General features: G+C 42.5%; 1 protein-coding gene across 1 annotated transcript in view; it reads right to left on the bottom strand.

Moving 5' to 3' along the window:
• TMEM132C (transmembrane protein 132C) overlaps positions 1-23,616 on the bottom strand; it is a 198,607-nt gene extending 174,991 nt beyond the window's left edge. The window contains exon 1 of the mRNA XM_051785437.1: positions 23,131-23,616. Within this exon, the coding sequence (XP_051641397.1) occupies positions 23,131-23,176 (46 nt within the window). The 5' untranslated portion in view covers positions 23,177-23,616. The remainder of the gene's footprint in view (positions 1-23,130) is intronic.
• Positions 23,617-24,120: the final 504 nt, after the last annotated feature.

Raw genomic sequence — 24,120 nt, 5'->3', positions numbered from 1 at the left:
AGAAAAGCAATGCTCTTACTTAAGAAAAAAAAGGATTAAAAACCAACTTAAATTTGCTTTCTTCAGAACCATCAATCAGTTTGAATGAAGAGAGCCCACCTTCTAACTACAAATTGGCAGAAGTAGTGAATCATCACAGCAAATGCTGTGCCCTTCAAAGCTACTATAAAAAAAGTCCTCTGGCTTTTTCCAGGGGTAGAACTCCCTCCACATCTTGAACAATCAACACACTCCTTCATCCACTACACACCAGTGCCCTTGTTTGCTTGTTGAGGCTGGACAGAGGTCATAACAAAACTGGTGCCTAACTAGATGCCCAGTTTATAACCTGCCTCAGAGCTACAGTTATTAGATCAATTTTCTTGCAAGTGGCATTTGAGAGACTCCTCCCAGAGAACCCACCATTCATCAGCTCCACAGCTCAACGACAGCAGTGGATTCTCAATGAAAGCATCCCGACACTGAGGATACCCAACAAAGGCTCCTTAACAATTCCAGGAGTGCTCTTTTAAGGGCTTGATGTACTTCACAATTTGGCAAGAGGTTGATACAAAGTCTCTCTCCAGCTCAGGCTTCCAAACCCATCAGGATACAAAGCAGTGGCAGGAAAACACCCACCAGGGAGGGCTGGCTGGGAGGCAAAGGCAAATAATTCCCTGTTCGGCTACTGCTAATGCAATTAGTCTGGAGCAGTTCACACAACCTCCTCGGCCTCCTGACTCACCACACCAGAGGGTCCAGAAGGAAAATACATCTGCTGATCAATCAATCAATCAATCAATCCTCGGTGACAATGGCTGAGCCCTGGTCTGGGCTGTACAGGCTTTGCCAGCTGTGTTACCCAGTCCAGGCAAGGTGCCCAGGTACCCTCATACCTTCATACAGTGATGGGACTGAAACCAATACACTGCCCCCAGAGCTGCATCAAAGCACCATCCTTCAGGCATAAACTTCTGAAAGAGGAGCTGAATGTCAGTGGAATAACTAAAATCCTTCCAGCAAAGACAAAACCCACAGCTTAGCTGCACATGTAACTGTGAAAAGTGCTAATGAAACACTCCAAGGGAACAGAATAGACCAAGTCAGTCCTTCACACCCTGAATTCTGACTTCACTAATGAATGCACAACACCCAGGACTGCAAAAAGTTAATCCCGAGGCTGAGTGAGCCTCTCACCTTGAATGAATGAACAGTTCCTGGTTACAGCACTGTCACAGATGGCAAACAGGATCACAAGAACAGCAGCATCCAGCAGTCATTTCTAAGGACAGGGAAGGATGTCCTGCATGCCACTGGGATCCACTCCTCCCACTTGCACACTGCCTCCCCCCATTCCTGTGCACCTGGCAGTATTCCAGAGATGCTCACCAACTGCTGGAAGAGAGAATACCAACTCTGTGCAATCTGAGTGGGGGAGAAGTGAAAAAGGGAAGGAGTGGAAGAGAGATGCAGAATTGCTTTCTTCATTCAAACGTGAAAATCCAGAGGTACACATGGGTACAAGTAAGGGCAGAATAAATCCTTAAATATTTAGTCTTCTCTGGAGCTTTTACACTAATCATTTAAGCCAACTCAACATCTTAAAAATCTATGGAATTATCCAAAGCCTTTCTGTTAAGCCAGTTCTAAGGATACAATCAGTTCCTCTCCCGCCCTGACATCACACAAAGCGACTCAGGCAGCAGTTCATAAATCTAAGCCCCTGTGACAGATTTCATCTTCCACAGGGGAAAAAAAAAAAAAAGGCGGGAGAGGAAACTGAAAAAATAAAAGGGGATCTGAGGAAAATCTATTCACTGATCAGGGGAAGGAGAGTACTAAATTCAGCTGGCAAACAGCGGGCTGGCAAAGGACCCATCGAGACCACTTCCGAGTGCACTGTCACAGCTTTGTCCTGTATCACATCACAGAACACTGGGAGAGGCTCTGCTCGTTTTAAATACACCCATCCAGTCAGACCTTTGAGATCCAATTTTTTTTGATCTGTTCAAAACAGCACTGCCCTGTGCAAACCCAGACTCGGATTCTAAAATTTCTCAGTGCCAAAAGCACATCCGATGACTGGTTCCTCTGTCACAGGTATATTGCAGGGGAGAAATACTCCTGGTCCACAACAGTCTCACAAAGGGAGAGAAGGGCAGTTTCTTTTCACTGATCTCTCAGAACAATTTACAGTAATCCCACAACTTAGAAAAAAAAATACCTACAAGGCACAAAATAAAAGCAGCCTTTCTCCTATGCCACAGAGGATTACACATAAACTCAAGCACGGACTTACTGAGGAGTGGAAGGGGTTAAAATCTGTAGAGAATGAGGAAAAAAGGCTGAAAAGCACTGCTGCAGTTAATGTTAAAAACACTAATTTCAGTCCATTTGTGCACTCAGAGGCATTCTGCTTTGAATTTCTTCACTGAAACCAGATGTCTTCACTGATCATCAGAATGCACAGAGTACAAGCATAATCAGCTTGAACTGGGCACAAGCCACAGCACACTTTGAGTCCACAGTGCATCTCAAGAAATTAGGGAATCTCAAAGAGGAAGCAGCTAAATGCATAACCTGTTATTCAGAAACACAGCTTTCAGTGCTGGAACTGGGAAGGGGGATGGAAAAGGGCAACAGCAGTTATGAATCCTGAGCAGTGTCAGAGTCTGAACACAATTGTGAAAAAAAAGTACATAATCAAGAGATAAAAAGCGTCACAGGGAATTAATGCTATCTGGTTGCTCTGTCATTGCATATAATCAAATAGATGTTATAACACCAAGACAGCGTGTTACAGAGACAGCTGTAATAATTAGAGCTTTAACAAGCTCTAACACAACACTCTACAACATGGCAGTGTCATGATCATCCTCGCTCTCAAGCTGTCCAACTGAGAAGAGAGGTTGTGCTTGCATTAGCTTATATTAGCACACCACTTATCTAGTTTCTAAAAGCAGAATTAAAACCTTCTGCCATGTGCTGACACCTGGCTGCTGTCCAAACTCGTACTTCATTTAGCATTATCACTGAAAAATGGAAGGCTTAAGCAAAACTGGAGGGAGATGAGAAGACAGACGGTTGCCCATTACTGTCACTTCATTTCATGTGCCCACTTCTCCAGCCTTCAGGAGACAGGAATCTGCCAGAAATCACATCAAGAAAAAGATAAGTTTACTAAATTCACCAATTCAGCCTATTTTTCTTGCCCTCAAAAGCCTATCACAACATCAATTCAGCCCAAACAGCCTGGATGTGAACGTAAGCACAGGGAGGAATTCTCTAATACACGTTTTGTGCATAACCAACCTCCCTAACAATGTATTTCCTGACTTCACAAAATGAGGTGAGCATTTTTTGGAAACGTGAATCCCACACACAGGCTTTGCATAAAGTTTCCAGAATCCTTTCCCACCAACTGACTCCTGCAACACTACTCCAGTGCTATTCCTAGCACAGAAACAATTTTTTAGCTCTTTCCCAGCTCCATAGGGTGACACAATGGAAACTGTTCACTCTAGGCTATGCTGAGCACACTCACTCAGTGGCAGGTCATGGTTTCCAGCTCCAGTAGCCCCTTTTTTTTTTTAACCACAGCATATCTGCTTCATTATTAAATTCTCTTTGCCTTATATTCCCAAGAAGGTGGGAACACAGTGCTAGAACAAAGCAGTAGAAAAATTAATGTTTAACTCATTTGTGAGCCTCCAGCAGCCCTGTTGTCCACATTCTAGAGCTCCCCAAACCTTGCCAGAGGCAGGTGTGTTTGACCTGCCAAGCCCAGGTAGCTGAGAAACATGAATATGGTGATCTGTTCACTGATTTGCATATTATGCACTAAGGATAACATGAGAAAAGTAATGAGCAAAGAACACAGCAGCCCACAAAGGGAAAAGTGCAGAAAAGATTGAGCAGGCAAGGTCATGTATTTCTGCAAAGTTTCCTACCTGTTTATTAATTAATTGAAACAGCATTTCAGAAACTTTGTGCCAACAGGGGTTCTCATTTATTCAACGTGAGCACAATTTAACTGCTGAAGACCTCAACCCAGGAGGAAGCAGTTTTGATGTCAAGAAGAAAAAAAAAAAAAAGAAATTAAGAGTTTGAAGGGGAGGAAGAGAGTTTAAGAAAAATACCTGCACCAAGGGGAGGAAATCTCTTCCCCTCTCAGGTCTGTGTTATCTGACCTGCTGGGTAACAGTCCATGAAGTTATCACTCTGCAGTGGCCGTTCCCACATCTTTAGTGATTCAGAAACAAGCAGGACCTACAGACTGCACACACCCCAACGACTCTTTCCATAAGGAATGCCATTCATGGAGAAAGGAAGGATAATAACAGTCAGGACTTATGGTTTATCATTCTTTTGACAGTCAGAAAGTAAGCTTGAAGTGAACTCCTTTCATCCAGTCCCACCCTTCCTCTCTGGCTCAGTCTAGTGCATAGGGGTAATTAAAATATTTTACTACCTGCCTGACAGCCCAGTGCCCCACGAGCCACAGGCTATTAAAGGCCATGCATATTGCAGAAGGAATGTAAACAGAGCCATGGTAAAATAGTCAGCAGTCACCTATATCAGCATTCCTAAAAATCAAGAAACACTCTGCAGAACTTCCTTTCCCTCCCTCCATTGATTTTTATATTAAAAAAAATCAAACCCAGTCTCGAGTGAACAAAGATAAGACCATGAAGGTTCTCATTTGGCTCTAAGCATTCAATTTGCTAACGCATTTTAGCTAAAATTCCTGCTTAGTCACGCCTGACACAATCTAGTCTTTTAGGCAAACATTCCCTCCATTCTATGTGCTGTGGCTGCCAGCCAGTTTTCAGTTGATGTTCCCAGTGTTTTTCTGCTGGTGTCCAAGCACAGCGAGATCTCTCAAACCTGCTCTCACACAGCAGTTTTACCCCTGCACATGCTCTCCATTCACAAACAAAGCATATGCATATTTATGTATAGGCAGGTTTAAATACGTGCACATTAATTTTAGAGACACCAAACAGAAAAATATTCCATCCTCTGAGTCAGGCTGCACACAGGAAATAACAACTGTATGTCCTGAAACAAATAAATCTTTCTGCAAACAGCCAAAGGACATTATTCTTCACCCTGGAATTAAAGCTTTGGTGCAGGTTGATTTAAATGAAAGGCTTTGTCTCTGTGGAAAAATACCAACAGAAAAACATAATAATTTGTTAAACAAAACACGAACCCAAACAACTTTCAAGGCTTCTACCAAAGCAAAGCAAATCTGAGTAAATGTCAGGCTCAGAAATTCTGCCACTGAACACACTGTTCAGTAGCATTTCCTTCCTAGCTGACTTCTTTAAAATCCAGTGAGTTTTGTTTAAGATCACAGATGAGATTTTTATCACACAAAAGCAGAAAAGATGCTTAATGTGTCAGTCAAACTGCCTGACCACCACTCACCACCAGCCTAACTCAGCTACGCACTCAGCCCTGATATTCAGGGCAAGCGTGTGCTAACGTGTTCAGAAGGAAAGAAAAGAGGAAATAATTTCTTTTCCTGTTACCTGCAACAGTGCTCTTTGGATGGTGGATGGCAAAGCAGGTGGGAACTGGCAAACAAAAGCAGAAAGCTCAGCGAGTCCAACTCGCCACCAGCTCTCACGGGTGCTGAGGGGCAGCAGGGAATTCCACCGGAGTCAATAAAAACTGGGAAAGAAATTCTCTGCCCTTCAGGCCACCAGCAACCTCTTCTGCTCCTGGTACAACACAGCCATGCTTGTCCCTCTCCACACTCGGGAAAATCATCAGATCTCCGTTCTCCTCCTGCACCATTCTTAGGTTTCTGGTGCCTGAAGCTGCAAGCAGATCGAGTTCCCTCAACTTGAAAGAGCACTGTGAGTGTCTCCCAGCATTCAAATATTTCTTCCAAGAGAAGCAAGTCCTCTCTTCAGTTGTGCCTGCTCAAGGTTTTTCCAGAAATGCAGGAGAATAGCTTCTCCTCTGGAAAGTGTTAATTGTTCCCCAAAATATGATTCATTTCTGAGTGATTGTTTTGAGACAGTTGGTCCGTTGCCTCAGCTCTAATTACATTTCTCATGTCAATTAATTAAAACCATGCTAAATGAAATGCCAGTTTTTATTTAAAGTTTAGGGGGGAAAAAATCATGGGATACAATTAGATGTTACCAGACGTGATCTCAGCAGGTTTTCAATTATTCTATGTATAATAGGTCCCTAATTCAATACAAAGCTGTAATTAAGAATGTAATTAACTTGTGGCATTCTACTGATGTCATACACCACAAGAACGCATAATGAGCTACAGTTTTTAGTGCAGAATCCTTAATGGATTGGTCTGTTCCATTGAGAATGAATTAGGTACATAAAAATAATTTACTATGGGAACTTGGCCAGCATAATGGCAACATTTAAAGAAACCAAGCAAAGTATAAAACAAGAGCCAGTAAACTTTGTCCTTTGTCAGGGATGATCTGGCCAGAACCCAAATCTGCACCTGCTACCCCTGGGCATGGAATTGGTGGACTTACCTTGAGAACTGAGAGCTCCTGGCTGTACCTACACAGCTCTGAGAGCAGGTCTAGGGATGGGTAAGAAGCACAGTGTGCTCACACTTGGATCTAATCTGGACCTGGGCAGCCTGTCTGAGCAGGAACAGTAGCAAATTAAACTGCCTGATGCTGTTCTGGGGATGCACTGAGCTGTTCTATGCTCACAGCAGACAGAGCCCCATGTGCTGTTTGCAGATCATCTTCCACACCTGAACGAAGTCGAGCTCCAGGGCTCACTGTCTGCATTAAAATTCTGGAGTTCACTCTGGGTTTTATACTAGACCACAGTGCTCCCAACCTCTGCTATCATACCACTCACTAAACTTATGAGAAACCCTCCAGGTCACTTCTGCTTATTAAAGGAAGGCTTCTGAAACACAGACTGTGCTGCTGTGCTGTCTAAATCACAGATTTTTGTTCTCAGTTACAATTATTTGAACACTACCTTTTCTTTAGATTTTATTTTTTTTAAATGGATGACATTTAACGGGGGAAAAAAAGAGAATAAGGTAAGTTTCCTGAGGAAACCAAAACAGATCCCAGAAAAAACTACAAATAACTTGTCCGTGTTCACACAGCGGAAACAGAAGAACCTAAAAAATATTTATTTTTCTTTCAACTAGCTCTCTTGCATGAAGGATATAAGGATAAAAGCTTGATTTATCAGCTAAGGAATCTCCTACACTATAGTTTGCTGGTGATATGTAAGCAAACATGAAAATATAATCATGTAAGGCACTGACAGGCACTCTAGGAAAACATGGCTTTGATATTCTTTTTTTTCGTGCCCTCTGTCGAGAGACTTAATGAAAAGAAGCCAAAAAGCCACCAAAAAAAAAAATATTGAAGACTTCTATGATTTGTAAATTAAAACATGCACCATTCCAGGCTGGTGGCATCTGGGTCCACCACCATCTCCTACAGGTCTGCCAGGTATTCCAGCATCCTTCCATTGAACTCTTCACTTCCATTTTCCTTTGTTTCCTCACAACTTCGTTCTCCTGTGCTGAACTGTCAGCCAGTGAAATGGAAACACAGTGACCTGTCCTCCACCAGGACATTAATCACCTGAATGTCACTAATATCAAAGTGTTCTTGAGCCCATCTACCCACTGAGATTTTTTTCCCACCGAGCCGTTATCGCACACAGACACATTCAAAAGTTGCCAGAGGTGCCTCTCTTAGTTTTCTAAAATATCAGTCCAACAAACCTGAACCAGATGTTGTCTTTATATATTTTGCTAATGCTATCAGTTTTTAATCAAAATGGAACTGACTGAATTCATGGTCTCAGTTAACGGCAAAGGTTCTTTGAATCACAAGATGTCTCTTTCAGATCAAAGTGGCACAGAAAGAGTCTGAGTTCAAATTTATTCTCATGTATCCAGGGTCTTTCTTTGGGATTCTTACTCTTTTTCCACAGCTCAAGATGTTGGCACTTCATGAATCAATCTCAAAGGATATTAAAAGCAGCAGGAATAGCCTACAATGAGCCAGAAGGTTCCTTCACAAAAAAGAATGTGAAGTTTGCCAAGGAAAGCACTAAAAAAGTAATAAGGAAATCCAGACTTAAACTTAATTCATCCCCACATACATATGCATTAAGATACAGCCTTTAGTGACAATTTATTTCTTCCAGAGTACTTCTGAGCAAGGCTGACACAACGGACAGCTGCTCACCATTTCTTTATCATTATGTGTAACCCCACGCAGCAATTCAAGACAGTATTTAAGGGTTGCACCGAATTATGAAGATTCTGATAAAACTTTTTATGCAGCTTATCACGGTACTATGGAGCACACTTCAGAAATATCAATACATTTCCTTACACGACACTTTGCTGGAACAGAATTTTCCATGATTTTAAAAGGGCGAACTGCAGCACAGCAAAATTAGTAGCTGTGCTCTCAGAAGCATCTGCTAATACAGATGCTTAATTTAGAAAACCTGTGGCCTGATTTTCTGAAGAATTCAGTATTAGTGCAAGTTCTGATCAAATCTCGTGCTTGTGTTAGGGACAGCTATAAAAAAATATGAAAGCATAACAAAAATATGCCCCTTTTTTTTTTTTCCCCAGGATAGTGCTAACTCTGTGGCAGGAACGTGAACAGAATATAATTCCCCAAAGTGTCACTAAACTTCTTTTCATCCTTCTACAATCTTTGTTCCTTCCATGAGACACCAGTTAACCTGCAAACTTATCCAGCACGTCTGGCTACGCCAAGGGAAGATAAAAGAAGGATTCAGAAAAAGGAGCCTTGAATGCCAAGGGAAGTTTCTGAGAGGGAACACAAGATGCCCAGAACCAGATACGCTCTGCTTATCTTCCTTCTGTAGTTTGCTCTCATAAACCAAATGCAATCTTGTGGTCTTTGAAGGGCTATTAGAAATATGTTCTAGGATGCTGTCCCCAACTCCGAGTACGAAAACCAGCGACAGCCACAGTATTCTCAAAAATGCTGAGGTCCCTCTGCATTAGATTGAGAAGTTTAACCCGTTATATCTCCACACCTTCCAGCCCCTGCAACAAAGAAAGCACAAACCCAGACACAATAACCTCCTTCAGTACAGCAACTGGGATTTTTTCCCAGGAAGCTATCCATCCTGGGAACAAAATGAGACAGCAGCCCTGGAGATAACCACCTGTTCCTTAACCCTTGCCATGCCCAGAGGTTGCTTCCTCCTCCTCTTCAGCACGAGCAGAGGAAGGAGGCACTCGGAGCACGTGAGAGGCTTTGCCCTGGAATCTGGGCCCATGATGGCTTTTGACACTTGCAGAGGAACACACCCAAGGAAATCCCTGTGCTCTGGTGTCCCAGATGCAGAGTGCTCCCCAAGGACAACATCCTCAGAGCAATGCTGCTGCCAACATCTCAATTCTGCGGTAGGAATAGACTGAACCCAATTTTCAGACTTGAAAGTCTGGCAACTTTGAATAGATTTTTTCATGGAATTAGACCAAAAGCTTCAAAAATATTTTCGTCTCCCTTTTTATGTGCCTTTTTATAATGCAGGGACATGTTTGCAGGAGTTATCTGCAGTCATGAATCTTACTTAGTAAAAATGAATGCTAGCATTCATACATCATCATCACTTCAGAAAGAGAGATTAAGGGAAACACCATCCATCTTTGCCTCCAACAGTAAAAATCAGAGGATTTAACCCAACTAGTGCTGCTCATGGAAATGATTCTAGCTGGCTACAACTCTGGATTTCTAGCTGGCTTTGTTCTCAGAAACAACTGAACCACTTCACAGAGACTTTTCTAAATCAGTCAGAAGACATTCAGCATGAAAAACCTCAGCTAAAACTGTAACAGCTTGAGAAAGTCCCGTTTTAAAAGGGTATTATAGTGAGAAGTGTTGAACAGTCACTCTAGATGTGATTTTCTGATCAGGGATATCTGCCACCTTTTAGATAGAAAAATAGGATTAAGCTCATTTTTAAACTACCAATTCAGAAAAAAAAAAAAAAAAAAACAACTCAGTTTTACTGCACTTCCCTGACTTCTTTTTCAATATAACACCTATCCATTAGGAAATATCACATATGCAATGAATTAGGCCACAGTCCTTTCATCTCAAACTGCTTTGAAACGTCACTTAGTAAACCCACTAGAGTTTGTTTTTCCAATGAAAAAAGATTTCTTCACTAAATCTTCACATTGTAAGTACACCATGTGGTTTGCATTTTCTGTTTCTTCAAAACAGTTTCCCAAAAGCTCACACTGTTTGATTTCATTTTCAGCTAAGAGGAGCTAAAATCTGAAATGTGGTGAGACAAATTCAAAATTATAAGGGGTGTGTGGTGTGTGTATATTCACCCTGTACTTCTGTGAAGTGCTATTTACTTTTGTGCCACGTTAGTATAGAATTTAAATTTCAACACAAATCCAAGTGTATTTCTTCAATGATGAATAGACATTAATAAAGCCATAGGCTGGTAACCCACAACTTGCTTTCCAAGGAGGCTAAAGGTTGGATGACATATATTAGAGTAACATTTGGATAACCAAACCCACAAAGCAGAGCACAGGTAACACAAAGGGGAGCTTTCCAGCCCCATCCTTTAACAGTTGATGCACAGAAATACTAACTTACTTGTCCAAGACTTTGTTGATGGAAGAATAAAGGTCCTTTTGCAATCAAAGCATTACATGAAATCATCCTCTGGAAGCGTTTCTTACTCTTTTGTGATCATTAGAACAGAGAGTAATTTAGGATCTTAACTTCCATACTGAAGTTGGAGTTTGAATCTGTGCAAACTGGATGAATTTCCAAAAAGTGCTGACCACTTAGCAGAAGCCCCAGGCCCAGGTACCATTGAAAAGTAAGGCTCTGTAGGTTGAACTAAGCTCACCTGTAATTAGAATGCTGTAACATCAACATCTATGTAGGGATAAGGTGTTCCCACCACAGGCAAAGACACAGGCAACACTTTCAGCTGAAACCCAGAGAGCAAATCCCCTCACTCTAAAGTAGACACCAACCTTTGGTCAGACAAATCACCCTCCTGAACAAAGACCACTAATTTGATCACCAGTTGCAAGAACTTGAGCAATTATACTGACACTCCAAAATCGAGTTTTAAGCCCCAAGTACCAGTAAGAACCAAACCACCCAAACTCTATAGTCTGCTAATGAAAATATTGTCCTTTCTTTGCACCCTCCCTGAATATCAGCTGGAAAGAATACTGACACACTCAGGAGTTCTCAGCATTAGATGAAGACAGAAACCACTACATGAACTATTATTTGATAAATCCACAGATGAAATGAACAACTGCTATGCTGATAAAACTTCAGACAAAAATTCCACCAAAACATCAGAGCTTCTCTCTGTCTTCAGAAACTCTGCATCAGACAGGGCAGAGTAACAGAAAATTCTGGTTATATATTTCTTTGGGGTAAAAACTAACAGAAGTAACCAAGGATAAATGCATTTAAAATGCCTCTACTTGTAACAGCCAAATAATGTGGATTAAATGTATTTTAAATGAGTTGAACAAATGGACTCAGATGAATTGTTTCAAATGTCCTCCCTTGGAGGATGCTGAAACAGAACTCTTTGAATTGCACCTATCACTTATAAACAGAATAATCAGCAGAAAAGGAGAAATTTATGGAATCTTTTCAGCTCTGACAGGGTCTAGCAGTGCCAAATTATACCTGGCATCCTGAACATCTTCCAACAAAGGAATATGTAAATGCTGAAAAAGAAGAATTTGTACAGAACTGTTCTTTGTCTGTGAATAACACTACGAATGTCCCCTGCAGCAAAACCCATTTCTCCCCATGAGAAACTGCAGGGCAAAATGAGGCAGACTGGAGACTTCACTGATCAACCAGGACTTGTTAGATAAATATACAGAGCAGCACACACCTGGATCCAAACCTTGATGAATGGCAAGACTCCTGCTGAAATAAGCAGAACCAGGATTTCACTTGCAATTCCTGCAGGACATGACAGTGCCCACGGAGTAGGATTTGCTTCATTACACAACAGCCAAAACCTGATCAGCTAACAGTGTCTTGGCAGTTACTCATGTGCAGGTTCTAACACTAAAAATCTCATCTTTCATTTCAGAAAAGCTCACAGTCATAAAATGATGGCTTACAAAGAAGAACTAATAAGCACTGGTGACCCAAGGCTTCAATCTGACACCCCCTTATTAAGTGATAATCAAAGGGAGGAGGTGCAGGAGCCACAAAGTACAAAAAAAGTCAGAATGTTCCTGAAGTTTGAATGGGTTTGGACCACTGTTGAATTGCTTTGATAGACAAAGCTGAGAGATGCATTTCAGGGTCTAGATCAGGATCCAAAAGTTTAGAGGCACTCAGAACTGTGGATTCAACTCCAAATTTACACATCTGTGCTACTGACAAAAGTGGATCCTTTTCGTCTCCTCAAATAAAACAAAAGCAAACTTGTGTAAGTACTCTTCAAAGAAACTATTTGCATTTTGTGACTTTCCTGAACAATACTGCCTAAAGGCACGAGTTTTACCTCAAACCAGTTCTGACATTACTGCACTACATGATCGTGTTAAATGTCATCTGATGATTCCTATTAAAGTGCCACAGTTTCATCACCACACCTAATTTAATTCTAAATGAATTTTCAAAACCAAGACTAAAGTTCAATGGAAGCCTGAAGCTTTGAGGACTTGTGAAGCTTTGAGCCTGAAATACAGCGATATCCGACTTTAATCCGTGAAATAGCCAAGGCAACACCATGAAGTTCTGCTTCTTTGAATAAGGGTATAATGCAATAAAGACCTTCCAGATGGACCTGCCACTATAGGTGTTTCCAGACCCACATTTGTCTTTCAAGACCAGTCAGCACCCTCCTTTCATCTCCAGACTGCTCGTGACACTCCAAAGGAAAAAAGAGAATATCCTAATTCCATTATGTCACATACAATTGGAAAAATTCCTCCGACTGGCCTGCTGACATTCCAAAGCACAACACATTAGCTTATGGAATCAATATGAAAATATGACTAACGAGCACCTGCAGTGAATTGCTGAGCACCATCATGTGATCCTGATCTTCTATCAGGGTCAGGTTGTTCCTGGGTAAAACTGAACAGCAATAACCCACAGCAGTACCCAATCAGCTGCAGATACCAATGCAAAGAGAACTTGCAATTTACCCCAAAGAAGAAAATATTTTTCCTATCCACAATATGATAACAGAAAGGTAATCAAGTGCTATAGTCATTCCCACTTTATGGGTGAACAAGTTAAATCTGAGATGGTACCTAGGCATTCACATCTGCACAGTCAGCTGGGAGAGAATTACAGAAAAAAAGGCAATGCTGACTGCTTACAATTCCTTGCTCTTCCCACGAAAATAAACCTTTTCTTGCAGAAATGGAAAGACAAGAGGGCATGCTCAACAAATATATGGGAAGAGTGCTCCCTATTTCTGAATTCTTTTGATAGATTTCTTTCTGGAATTGTCAGTGGGATAATTATGAACAACAGAAGCACAAAGGCATTTCACACACTATGAGTTCAATAACATTTCTCATAAAAGGCTGGTTTTTTTGAGCACCTATGAAAGATGGAAAATACACCAATTAGTCACTCTGCCAAATAAAACACAATTTATTATTTCTAATAGTATATTTTGTCATCTAGAAGACTAAGATTTGAAAATATGCAATAAAGACATACCAGGATAGACACAAGAGACCCAGTCAAGAACAATCCCAAACTTATGCAATGTCACAGCAGCTTTTCCAGGAGGCACAGGCTTTACTCTTGGGTTATGTGCAGCTCCCTTTGGCTATGGGAGCTAAAGCCTATCACGTAGAAACTCACTGAACAAGCATTTCATGGCACAGACACTGTCTCCAGAAAATGTAGAGCCTTTTCTAGTTGTGCTCCCCCTACGCTGTGGGGACAAGTCCAAATCCCAACTTGCAGCCACACACACAGAGAAGCATCTTTTCCATCTAAACAGTTCCATTCTGCACACCTGGAGCTGCGAAACACACCAAGTTTCAGAGCACCCATCAAAAGAGCAAAGGAGATAAAGAAATCCTAGATTAAACTCATCACTGAAAGCGTGGAAATGCAAGGAATAACAAGAAAGTTACCAGGAAATATGACAAAAGCGTAGTGCAAATTGATCCTCTACAAGATTTTACATAAATCTGTTGCAACATTGAAACCTTCCTGAGCTTTTAGGATGATATTATTCACAAGTAGGTCTCCACCCTCACTAAGGGGCAGCCAAATTCCATCTCCCTCTTCCCTGATGTTCTGATCAGTGAAAATTAACAGGTATTGAGAAGTCAATACTATATTACCTTCTCCACAGTAGTTATTTATTGTATTTGCTTCTCTTTATTTCATGCCAGCTGAGTGATAGGCCATTTGATTCTACAGAGCAAAAAATCAAACATTCTGGCTCTTTCTACAGAGATATGAAATTAAAAAGAAAAAAAAACCCAAACACATCAAGTTGTGCAAAGATGAATCAGGTTTAAAAGAATAAAGGTGGAAAAGTCATAATTACTTTTCCCACCAGCACACACACAGCACCAAAAGAGGGTTGGCTGGAAATGAGAGATTTGTATGGATGTTTGTATGGAACAAACCATGCTTTAACAGCCTGGTAAATACAGGCCACTGGTCAGTCAGGCTTCACACAAATCTCATGGCATTTTACAAAGACTGACAGAGTAATTCAGCTGCAGATAAGAACTGAGATTGTTAATTAAATCAGAAAGAAGTAGGGCCTGGCTCTGTACCCACTGATGGCAAGAGGCAGGTTCCACCCTGTTTCATCAGGCACTGGGGCAGGAGTCACTACAGAAGGCCTGTGCCCCCCTGTCCAACTCTATTTCTCCTCCACAGAAAACACATCACTGCTCCTGGAAAGCATCCTGCCTCCCAGGCTCTGACAAAAACCCACCACCACACTCTATATCCACGGTGTTCAAGCCTGAATCCCTTTTTTCCATCAACACACGACCTAAATGCAATATGTGCTCCCCAATATTTCTGCTCTTTGTCACTCCAGCCCCAAGCCCACCTTCTCGAGATGTTCCTTTAAACCACCTTGATCCTTCCTCAGTGTTTCTCTCACAAGATTCTTGTCCTTCTGCAAACCCTCATCCTCACTTTTTCCTCCACACCACCTTCCATAGCCACCCTTCCCCCAACTAGTCATCTTCCTCCTTACCCAGAAATCCCAATTCTTTCTCCCACCAGTTCCCAGCTGATTCTTGACCTTGCCAATGTTCACTTTCCTGCACTATTCTCCTTTCTGAATTTCACTCCCCACCTTAAGCTTCAGCTTTCTCCTGTCTTTATTCCAATTAAGCAGCTTCCTCTTCCAGAACTCTCCTCTGCAGCAAGGGAAGGGACATGGACAGCACAAGGATGGCCACTGTCCCTGCCCACAGCTCTCATGTTTTGTCCAGGTCAGACTTCTGGGAAGAACACGTGGAATTGCAAGGAGAGCAGAGCTCACCCTGCCATGGCATATGCCCAGTGCACAGCAGTTTTCATAGATTTTGGCTGTAAGGACATATCAAGTCTTTTTCCCTGTCATAAGCAAAATTATTCTTTCAAATGTTGCTAACTTGACATCCCATCAAATCCACCATGGACTGTTTTCTCAGCAAGTCTCCTCCTGGCACGTTTCATCAGGGTATCAGTGCTTCTCTAACAAGAGGTCAGCAACTATTTTTAAACAAAGGAAAATCCAGAGTTCCCCCTCCTCCTTCCCCTTCAGATCTGTTCTTTTAAACCACTGAACTCTTGGCTGAAGTTCTGGAAAAGAAAAAAAGTGTATTCAATCAGAGGCAGATGCCTGGCATTGACTATTTTAGCTGAAACAGTTAATGGTTAGGGAATTTATAAGAAACTAACCTCAAACTCTTTTAATGGCAATTCTAATAACTAGTGTTACCAATCCTGTTTGTAATAAAAGTTCAAGAAACTCAGGTTTTGGGCTTTTTTTTTGTTGTTGTTGAGGGGGTGGTGATGGCATGTGTTTGGTTTGAATTCAAGAAAATAGTTTAATCTTAAGCATCAAAAAGTCCATTTTACCTGCAGGAGGAAATGGCAGTATATTAGTGTAAGCCTCACTTTTATTTGTTCTAAATGACACAGAATCAGCCAAATGAGAAAAAACACCCAACTGAGAAATCAAAGCTCCGTCGTTTACCGAGTGCCTCTCATGTTCTCTAACCTCTCAGTGTTTAATATCCTGCATTGGATATATAAAGTAAGCAATTCCCAGAACAATCTCTTTTTTTTTTTTTTTGACTAGAAGGTCCCACAGACAAATTAAAGCCATACCACTGCAAGGGCTGGGCTGCAGCAGCCAACTTAGTTCTGCTGTCCCTCTCCAACTGGGTCCATCCTCTTTTCTTGCCTGTACAAGCAGTAAAGTTGATCCCAAGGTGATACAAACTTACCTTTTTTTAAAAAAACCCTGTATTTTATGTGCTTTATCTCCCTGAAGCAGCTTACAAAGGAATTAAAGGCATGCCAGGGTTGGCACAAAAGGAGGGTTGCTCAGTTTGGGAGCGGGCAGAAACCTGGCAGCATCAATTTACATTGGCTCAAGCTGGGAAGGAACAGCACCCTCAGGCAACAGGACTGGTTGGAAAATGGAATTTCACAAGGACAGAAACCAACATTTCGAAGTTAACTTTCACTCTTAATCAGAGGGGAAAAAATTAAGCGGTTACATAAAGCTACAATGCTTTTCAAAAGTCACTTGGAACGGCAAATCTTTTCAGAGCAGTTAGTTCATTTTTGCAATTTCAAAGCAATATTACAGAAAAACACTATCAATGTGCTTCAAAGAGTAGCTATACTATTATCAGTTTGGATCTGAATACATCTACTAGAAGTCAAAACGATAACTTCATGTGAAACAGTTAACTTCACCAAAATACAAAATCATCGAAGGAAATTTTGGATGCGCGTCCAATTTTCAAAGTAAATTGTTTTGTAAATTATCTCAGTTTCAAAAGTGTTTTCAAATGAAGAACTGCCCAGCTGAAAAGTGTTATCAAGCAGAGAAATACAGCAGTTACATGAGTAATACAACATTATATGTAGTGGTGGATATATTTCAACATCTGCACTTTGTGAGTGCTCGTTGCAGCCAACGAGCAGAACCTGGTGGCCCAACCCCTCTGTTGCATCAGCACCAGGGGATATCAGCTTACCTTTTATTTACTTAAGATTTCCTCTCTGGGCACAGAGAAACCACTTTTAAATGTGCTCAGGAGACCATTAAGTCTTTTTTTCCATCCAAAAGCATAAACTTTTTTCAAAGTCCCTTTTTTTTTTTTTTTTTAATAAATAAGCGACTTTCCCTGACCTTCTTAGTTGCCTTCAAAGTTTTCACAGAAATGTCAAAATCCTAAGCACTGTTTTGGGGTTTAGTGTTTGCTTCATGGTATTGAAAAGGGCAAGTCACTTACAGGCTCCCCTTGCAGCAGGTTGGTGATTCCTGGTCTTAAAGAAAAACATAAAACTAAAAGCACCAAAAGCAGAAACTTTGGCAGCAACAGCCATTAGAGTGATCAAGATAAAAATATTTAAAATTTCCCTGTACCTCTACAAAATTATACAAACTTTATGACAACTGTAGAACAACATGAAAAATATGATGTGAGAAGAAACATCTAACAAAAAACCCAAGATGTTTGACTTTACACATGGCACTTGTAACACTAGTGGATGGCAAAATCAGGTTAAATTCTTACACCAGTATGTAATAAAAGTGCCCACTTAAGAACAGTCGTGTAGCTGTTTACATCTGCCAAGCTGCTAAAACTGCAGTTGTAAGAGAAGGTTTTTGATAATGACAGTGCAACTCTGATTATCATGATCTCTGTTATTCAAGCAAAAAAAAGCGCCACCAAAGGTTGTCTCCAAGCACAAAGTTACTGACCCAAGATGTCACTGATGCAATAGTAAGACATCAGCACATTTCTTAAGTGTAGTGGCAAAGAACCACTTAATCAAAATGTACTTCCCTAAAGAAAAGTTCCCCTAATTGACCAGTGCTGCAAAGATGCCAGTAATTTCAGTGATGAGGATGACACTTTGTTTATGGGATTCAAGCTCAACAGATTAATATGTTTTAGACTAGCAAAGAAAATAGAAGAGTAGACTCACTGGGTCATTTCACTAGATACGGCTGAAAAGAAAAATGGTGACCTGAGGCTGTGTATTGACCCAAAAAAATGTGAACAAATAGATAAAGGGAGAGTATTTCCATTTGCTAACTAAAACAGGCACAGGCACTACTGGACTGAAATTATTTCCAAAGCTTAGATGCATCCACAGGCTTTTACCAGATACCTCTAAGTGAGGAGACTGCAGAAGCTCTGAACTTTCAATGCACCATTTGTCCGTCCCTGTTTCAAAGGGGTCACATCTGTCACTAGAGCCTGAGCCAGTCCACAGAACACAAAACAGTACAACTGCTTGAAGAGCTGAACACTGTGAAACTGTTTTGCCAGGGTACTGAGTCTGTAAGGAAGGCTGAATAAAATATAAAGGATTCAGGCCTCTAAGAGCAAGTCAGGACAAGAGTTTGAACTAGACAAAAACAACTTTTCTGGCCAGGAAGCTATTGCTAATGGCTATGAAGGACAGACAAGTCAAATTACAGCCAAACACCTGAAGTTGACACCTTGTAGCATCACAAAATATTACCTGTATTTGTATCACTGTGGTGTTTAGACACTAAACAAGTCAGAAAGGTCCCACTGGACAAAGTGGTCAAACCAGGATCAAGTCCTTCACCAACAAAGTGACAATCACAGTGGGTAAGAGACAAAGGAGGAGATGACCAACAAAAACAGCAAGACAGTGGTACTCCTGAAAGTAAAGAACAGGTCCCATTCCTGCTACACAGCCTTTCACTGCCCTCTCTGGTATCAGATCTCTCTCCTGTACAGTAAATGCCTCCTTCAAACTGATAGACAAGTACAATTTTAAGTCACCCACAACCTTTGTTTGCTTTCTCTTACATCCTCAGTTTAACTTTCCAGCATCGCTATGAGATGCTTTTCAGTCGCTGTCTTTACACACTGAAGTTCTCTCAACTTGTTGCTATTTTCCATCTTTTATCATAATGAGCTTTCTGTCTCTCTCAGAGTAGCTGGGACACGTCTAGCAGAGCCTGCCAGATGTGAACCACTGCCAGGATCTCAGTGTGGCAGCACAAACTTGCATGCAGCTTATGAGTAAATTCAAGAGTTTAGCAAAGCCTTGAAGAAAACTGGGATTCAGCACCAGAAACCTGACACTTCTTTAATGGCATGATCATACTCTGAAGATTTCCGACTTTCATTCACTTATTTGTGTCTTGACTGTCTTAAATAGGCATGACCCTAACACAGTGACAAACAGCTCTGAGAGATTTCCTGCAGAGGGGCATTACCTTGAAAACTCCACCCAGGAAAGTTTGTATTCCATCACTTCTGGCAAGTTTGCCATTATTCAAAGAGTTTCTGGCTACTCCTTACAAGTCACCTTTCCAGTGGTGCTGAACTTTGTCAGTGGGGTTTTAAAAAAACCACACAGCTAAATCCCAATTCACAATAACCCCCCCATCCTTTCACCTCAATACAACATAGTTTGTCAATACTTGCTAATATTTGGCCATTTAAGAAAGCATAACATTTTGCTGTTTATTAAGTTATTTCATACAAATATTTAGTTCCCTGATTCAAGAGCCAGGTACATATTTATGCATTAGAAAAGCAACTACAGGGATGACATTTTATAACCCACAGTCATGCATTTAGAAACATGCTTGAACAGTCATTTGTAATACAGCTGCTGGGTATTTTACTAGGTAAGTACAGTGCCTAATAAACTTTAGGATCTACTACCACACACAAAAACAAAGTAAATTGGAGTATTAATAGCTCTATCTCCATTTTGAAAGTGTTATATCCAGAAGAGATATTAGCCACTTATAAAAACTCCATGTAGCTATAATTTAACATAATGCAAGTTCCTGCTGGCTTCTTAGCTAGCACTAACATGATGAAATTAAGGAAAAAAATGAAAATTTAGGAAGTTTTCCATAACAGTAGGGTATGCTATGCCACTGGTCTTTCAAAATAAGATATAAAAACCCCTCACTGTTCAATTAATATAAAATCAGAATGAACCAACATTCAAAATGAAAAGCCTCAATCAGCTTCCACTGCAGTATAACTCAAACAAGGACAGTACAAAGAGTAGAACCATGGCAGGTGCTGTAGCAACCTCTGGATGCACAGCTGTGCTTGCATTTGTGTTCAAACACTACTTCAGTACCCAAAATTCTGGTAACTCCATACCCCCTTGACATCTTTGCTCAATACTTCCTTGCACACATACACTCCTTGTGCAAATGAATCCATCCTCTGGCTGTGCATCCTTAAACCCTTTTTTAGGGCTTCCTGGATTTTGCAGTTCCAGTTTCTGTGAGCCTTGTTCTAGCTCACAGCTAATAAGAAACTGTTATCTGTTTCCAGTTATCTGTTCATTACACAGTAAAGTAAATCTGTACATTTGTGTTCACATTTATGCTCTGATTTGAGAAAGCTATTAAAATAAATAAATAAATCTCACTTCAAGCTCGTGAATACCTCCTATAGGCTATAAAGAGGCTTAAGCACATGCATTAGCACTTTGCTGAAAAGAGGTCATTTCCTGAAAGGAATATATATACACTTGGGATTTACTTATGTAAATACGATTTCACACACATACCCTCCACCAGGGAACAGGCATCCAATAATTGGTATGTAAAACATGTGCTCGTACCTAAATGCAAGAGCACTTTTGCACACTGACTTTTATACATCCTGGTCTGACTAGGGGCATGGCTTAAATTAAATGCCAAGCTTCTTTCTTGAGTTTGAATGAATTAACATTATTGGCCAGATAATAACCCCAGCATAATGGCACACTGAAGCCTAAGGCAACATTTCAGGAGAATTTTCTTAGAAATTCAAGCCTGATAGGAGATGCTAATGAGTTTAGAGGAGTAAATATAGCTCTTTAAATAGCAAAGGACAACTTGTCTATAACAGTAAGTTTCTCAGCACATTTACAAACGTTTTCACTTGTGAGCTATAAAGTGACTTTCATTTAGTTGGACTTCAGCTCTCCAGAACAATCACTATCCTCACACACCAACAAAGAGAGTGCAAATACACGAGGGGAGCGCAAATGAAATGCTCGTTAAGGCCTCACAAGGAAACTATACAAACACCTTATTTAATAAGTTTAATTAACTGGCTCTTTTCGAAATCATACAGTGCCCAGCAATGCTGAGAGAGCTCTGCTTTTCTTCCCTGAAGGAAAGTAATATTTTCTCTTTTATTCTCACAGAGCACAGCCCCGGAGCCCCGAGAAGCAGCTGCTGGCAGGGCTTGGCTGGGGCACCACTCCTGACTTCTTTACAGCATGGCTGGGTCAATGCTGACCCAGGTTCCAGCAGGGAGAAACGCTCCCTGCCTCCTTTGAGGAGGCTGGGTTATTTATGAACTCCCACTGTAGCACTTTCTCCCACCTTTAAGAAGCAGCATAACCTCCTATTTCTCTTATACTAATATTTTCAGAAAGAAAATATTCATATATCAGTGCCTAACTCATATATTAAGTCTAATGTAAATGCTTATTGGAGAGGATGCATTTGTGACTGTCAAAGCTGCCTCAGAAAATGCCAGACTCTCTTTACAAACATTAATCCCGTGCAGTCTCTGAAGGTGAGCACGGAGCCGATACAATTCTCACCTCCAGGCTACAGCAATCAAAACAGAGCCCCGTGTTTTAGATTCTTCACATCAGCACTTTCAGAGCACGTCAAGTCACCGGGACGTCCATTAATTTTAATGTACATTAAAATGACCGGCATTAAGAGGCCATGCAATTTTCTGCCAAGTACTTTGTTTTCCCTGCCGACGGGGGTGGGAAAAGTCCCTTTATGAATTGCTACTGATTCCGCTCTTGCTTCACTCTTGAGATACTTCCGTATCTCTCACGGCTGCCTCTACAATCAACTACCCTGGGAGAGAGGTTGGCAGGACTGGACCAAACTAAACAATGAAGAGTCTTTTAGGAGTAATCTTCTTACGGCAGTCAAAGAGCACCACTAATACCAGCAGGATAAAAGGCAAAATTATTTTTTTATTCCTAAGAATGGCAACGACAGCAGGAATTGCAGATAGCTTAATAAGTTTCCACCACCATGTCCCCCCTCCTCCCTGAAAAGAAGGAGAAGCGCATGTTTTAATAAAATATCCACAAGCATCATGGTCTGAGCAAGAAAACAAGAAGTGTTGAGATACAGCAGTCACCTTCTACTCTGCACAGAAAAAACACGCTATTGGGATCATGCACTATTTGCATCCCTGAATCACTTCAGAGAAGATTTCCCTTTGTCAAAGGGACTCTCTGATCACAGAAGTTCAGCGATGAGAAAAGCCAGCAGTTTCAAATGACCTCTCTGTTAAGCCAAACATGCTCCTCAGCTGTCTCTTTAATCAAGATAACAAGCACCTGGTCCAGTCCAGGTGACAGGGCTTCTATTCAGGCTCCGGAGCTACCACCGCACAACTCCGGTATAATTCAAAGGAGGCTGTTCCTAAACACTGTCATGCACCGCTCTCGGAGCTTCCACCGCTCCCCACATTCCGTTCCAAGCTGGGACTGGGACACCCCTTCCCACAGAGAAGCTCCTTTAACACAACACAGTCATTAATATGCATCTGTAAAGATCTCCATCGTTCAGGATGAGAGAAAGGAAACTTTGCCCGCTCCTCATCTTAGTCAAAGGGAAGCTTACATGGTTAAAATAAACAGGAGAGAGAAAAAATCGGAGGGCGGGGGGGCGGGAAGGGTGGGCAGCGAAATTTCAAAACACAGCACAAGAAACGAAGCAGAGCCAGCGGCAGCATTTAAAGGAAGAGGCGAGGGGATAGAGAAGGAAGAGGACATTTAGTTCGCACGGCGGGCAACGAGACACTTCGCTCGGGAAGAAGGAGTTGCCGCCGCCGCAGCCCGTGCGCGATCAACTGGTGCCTGCGCCGCGCTCCCCGCCGAGCCCCCCGCTTACCTCCGCAGAGCAGCGCTCCGAGCAGCATCCTGGCAGCCCCCGCCATGCCGAGGGGCCGCGGGCAGGTCCCGGCGCGGCCCGGGGGGCTCCGGGGGCTCCTCCTCCGTTAGCTCCGCGCTCCCGCCGCCCGCGCCATCGCCGCGCTCCGCCCGCCGTCCGCGCCGGCCCCGCCGCCCGCGCTACCCCCGGGCAGTGCCCATGGCCGGCAGCGCCCCGAGGGTGCCCCGGCACCGCTGGCGCTCCCCGGGAAAAAAGTTTTCCGGGCGGGCGAAGCGAAGGGCGGGGGAAGGTCCGGGAGCCGCGTCCCCCCGGCCGCGCTGCCCCGCCGAGCCCCGAGCGCCCTCCCCGCCCGTGTGCGGGGCCGCGGCCGCGCCGCGCTCACCACACTTTTCTCGCGGCGGATTGAGGGAGGGACGGCTGGAGGGAGGGGGCACCGCCGGGCCCCACCCTCAGGGGGCGTGAGGGGACGGGGACTGCGGGAGCGATGGAGCGGGACCGGCACCGGTGACGAGGTGAGGCAGCGGCTCAGAGCGCCGGGGGTGAGGGAATGAGGGGATGAGGGAATGAGGGGCTCCTGCCCGGCGGGCACGGCAGGAAGGGGAGCCCTGGCCCTGAGGAGGGGAGAGGTTCCTCCCTGGCATCACCGCCACAGCCCTGCGCTCCCGCTTCCCTCGGCCCTGCTGGAGAGCCACGTACAGTAAAAAAAAAGAGAAAACCGAAAGAAAAGAGCCCCGTCAAAACACGAGACCTCACTGTGAGCGTTTCCCTCCAGAGAGAGGGAAACCCACTGCGAACCAGGTTGGCCCACCTGTGTTCCCCCCGGCTCGGCCCTGCCATCGCCTCCTCACACGCTTGTTTTGCTTTTTTGTGCACATATTCAGTTCCGTCTTCTAAACGGAAATCGCAGGCAGTGTTTTCATCCCTATTCATTTAATTTCATGCTTTCCCCTGGGTATCCTGGATAACTTCAGCTGGCATCTCTTTCTCTTT

The sequence above is a fragment of the Manacus candei genome, unplaced genomic scaffold, assembly GCF_025592945.1.
Source record: "Manacus candei isolate 608988 ecotype Guabito, Panama unplaced genomic scaffold, ASM2559294v1 h1tg000020l, whole genome shotgun sequence".
Classification (NCBI taxonomy): Eukaryota; Metazoa; Chordata; class Aves; order Passeriformes; family Pipridae; genus Manacus; species Manacus candei.
The sequence above is the reverse complement of the archived record's forward strand: the minus strand, read 5'-3'. Positions and strand labels throughout refer to the sequence as shown.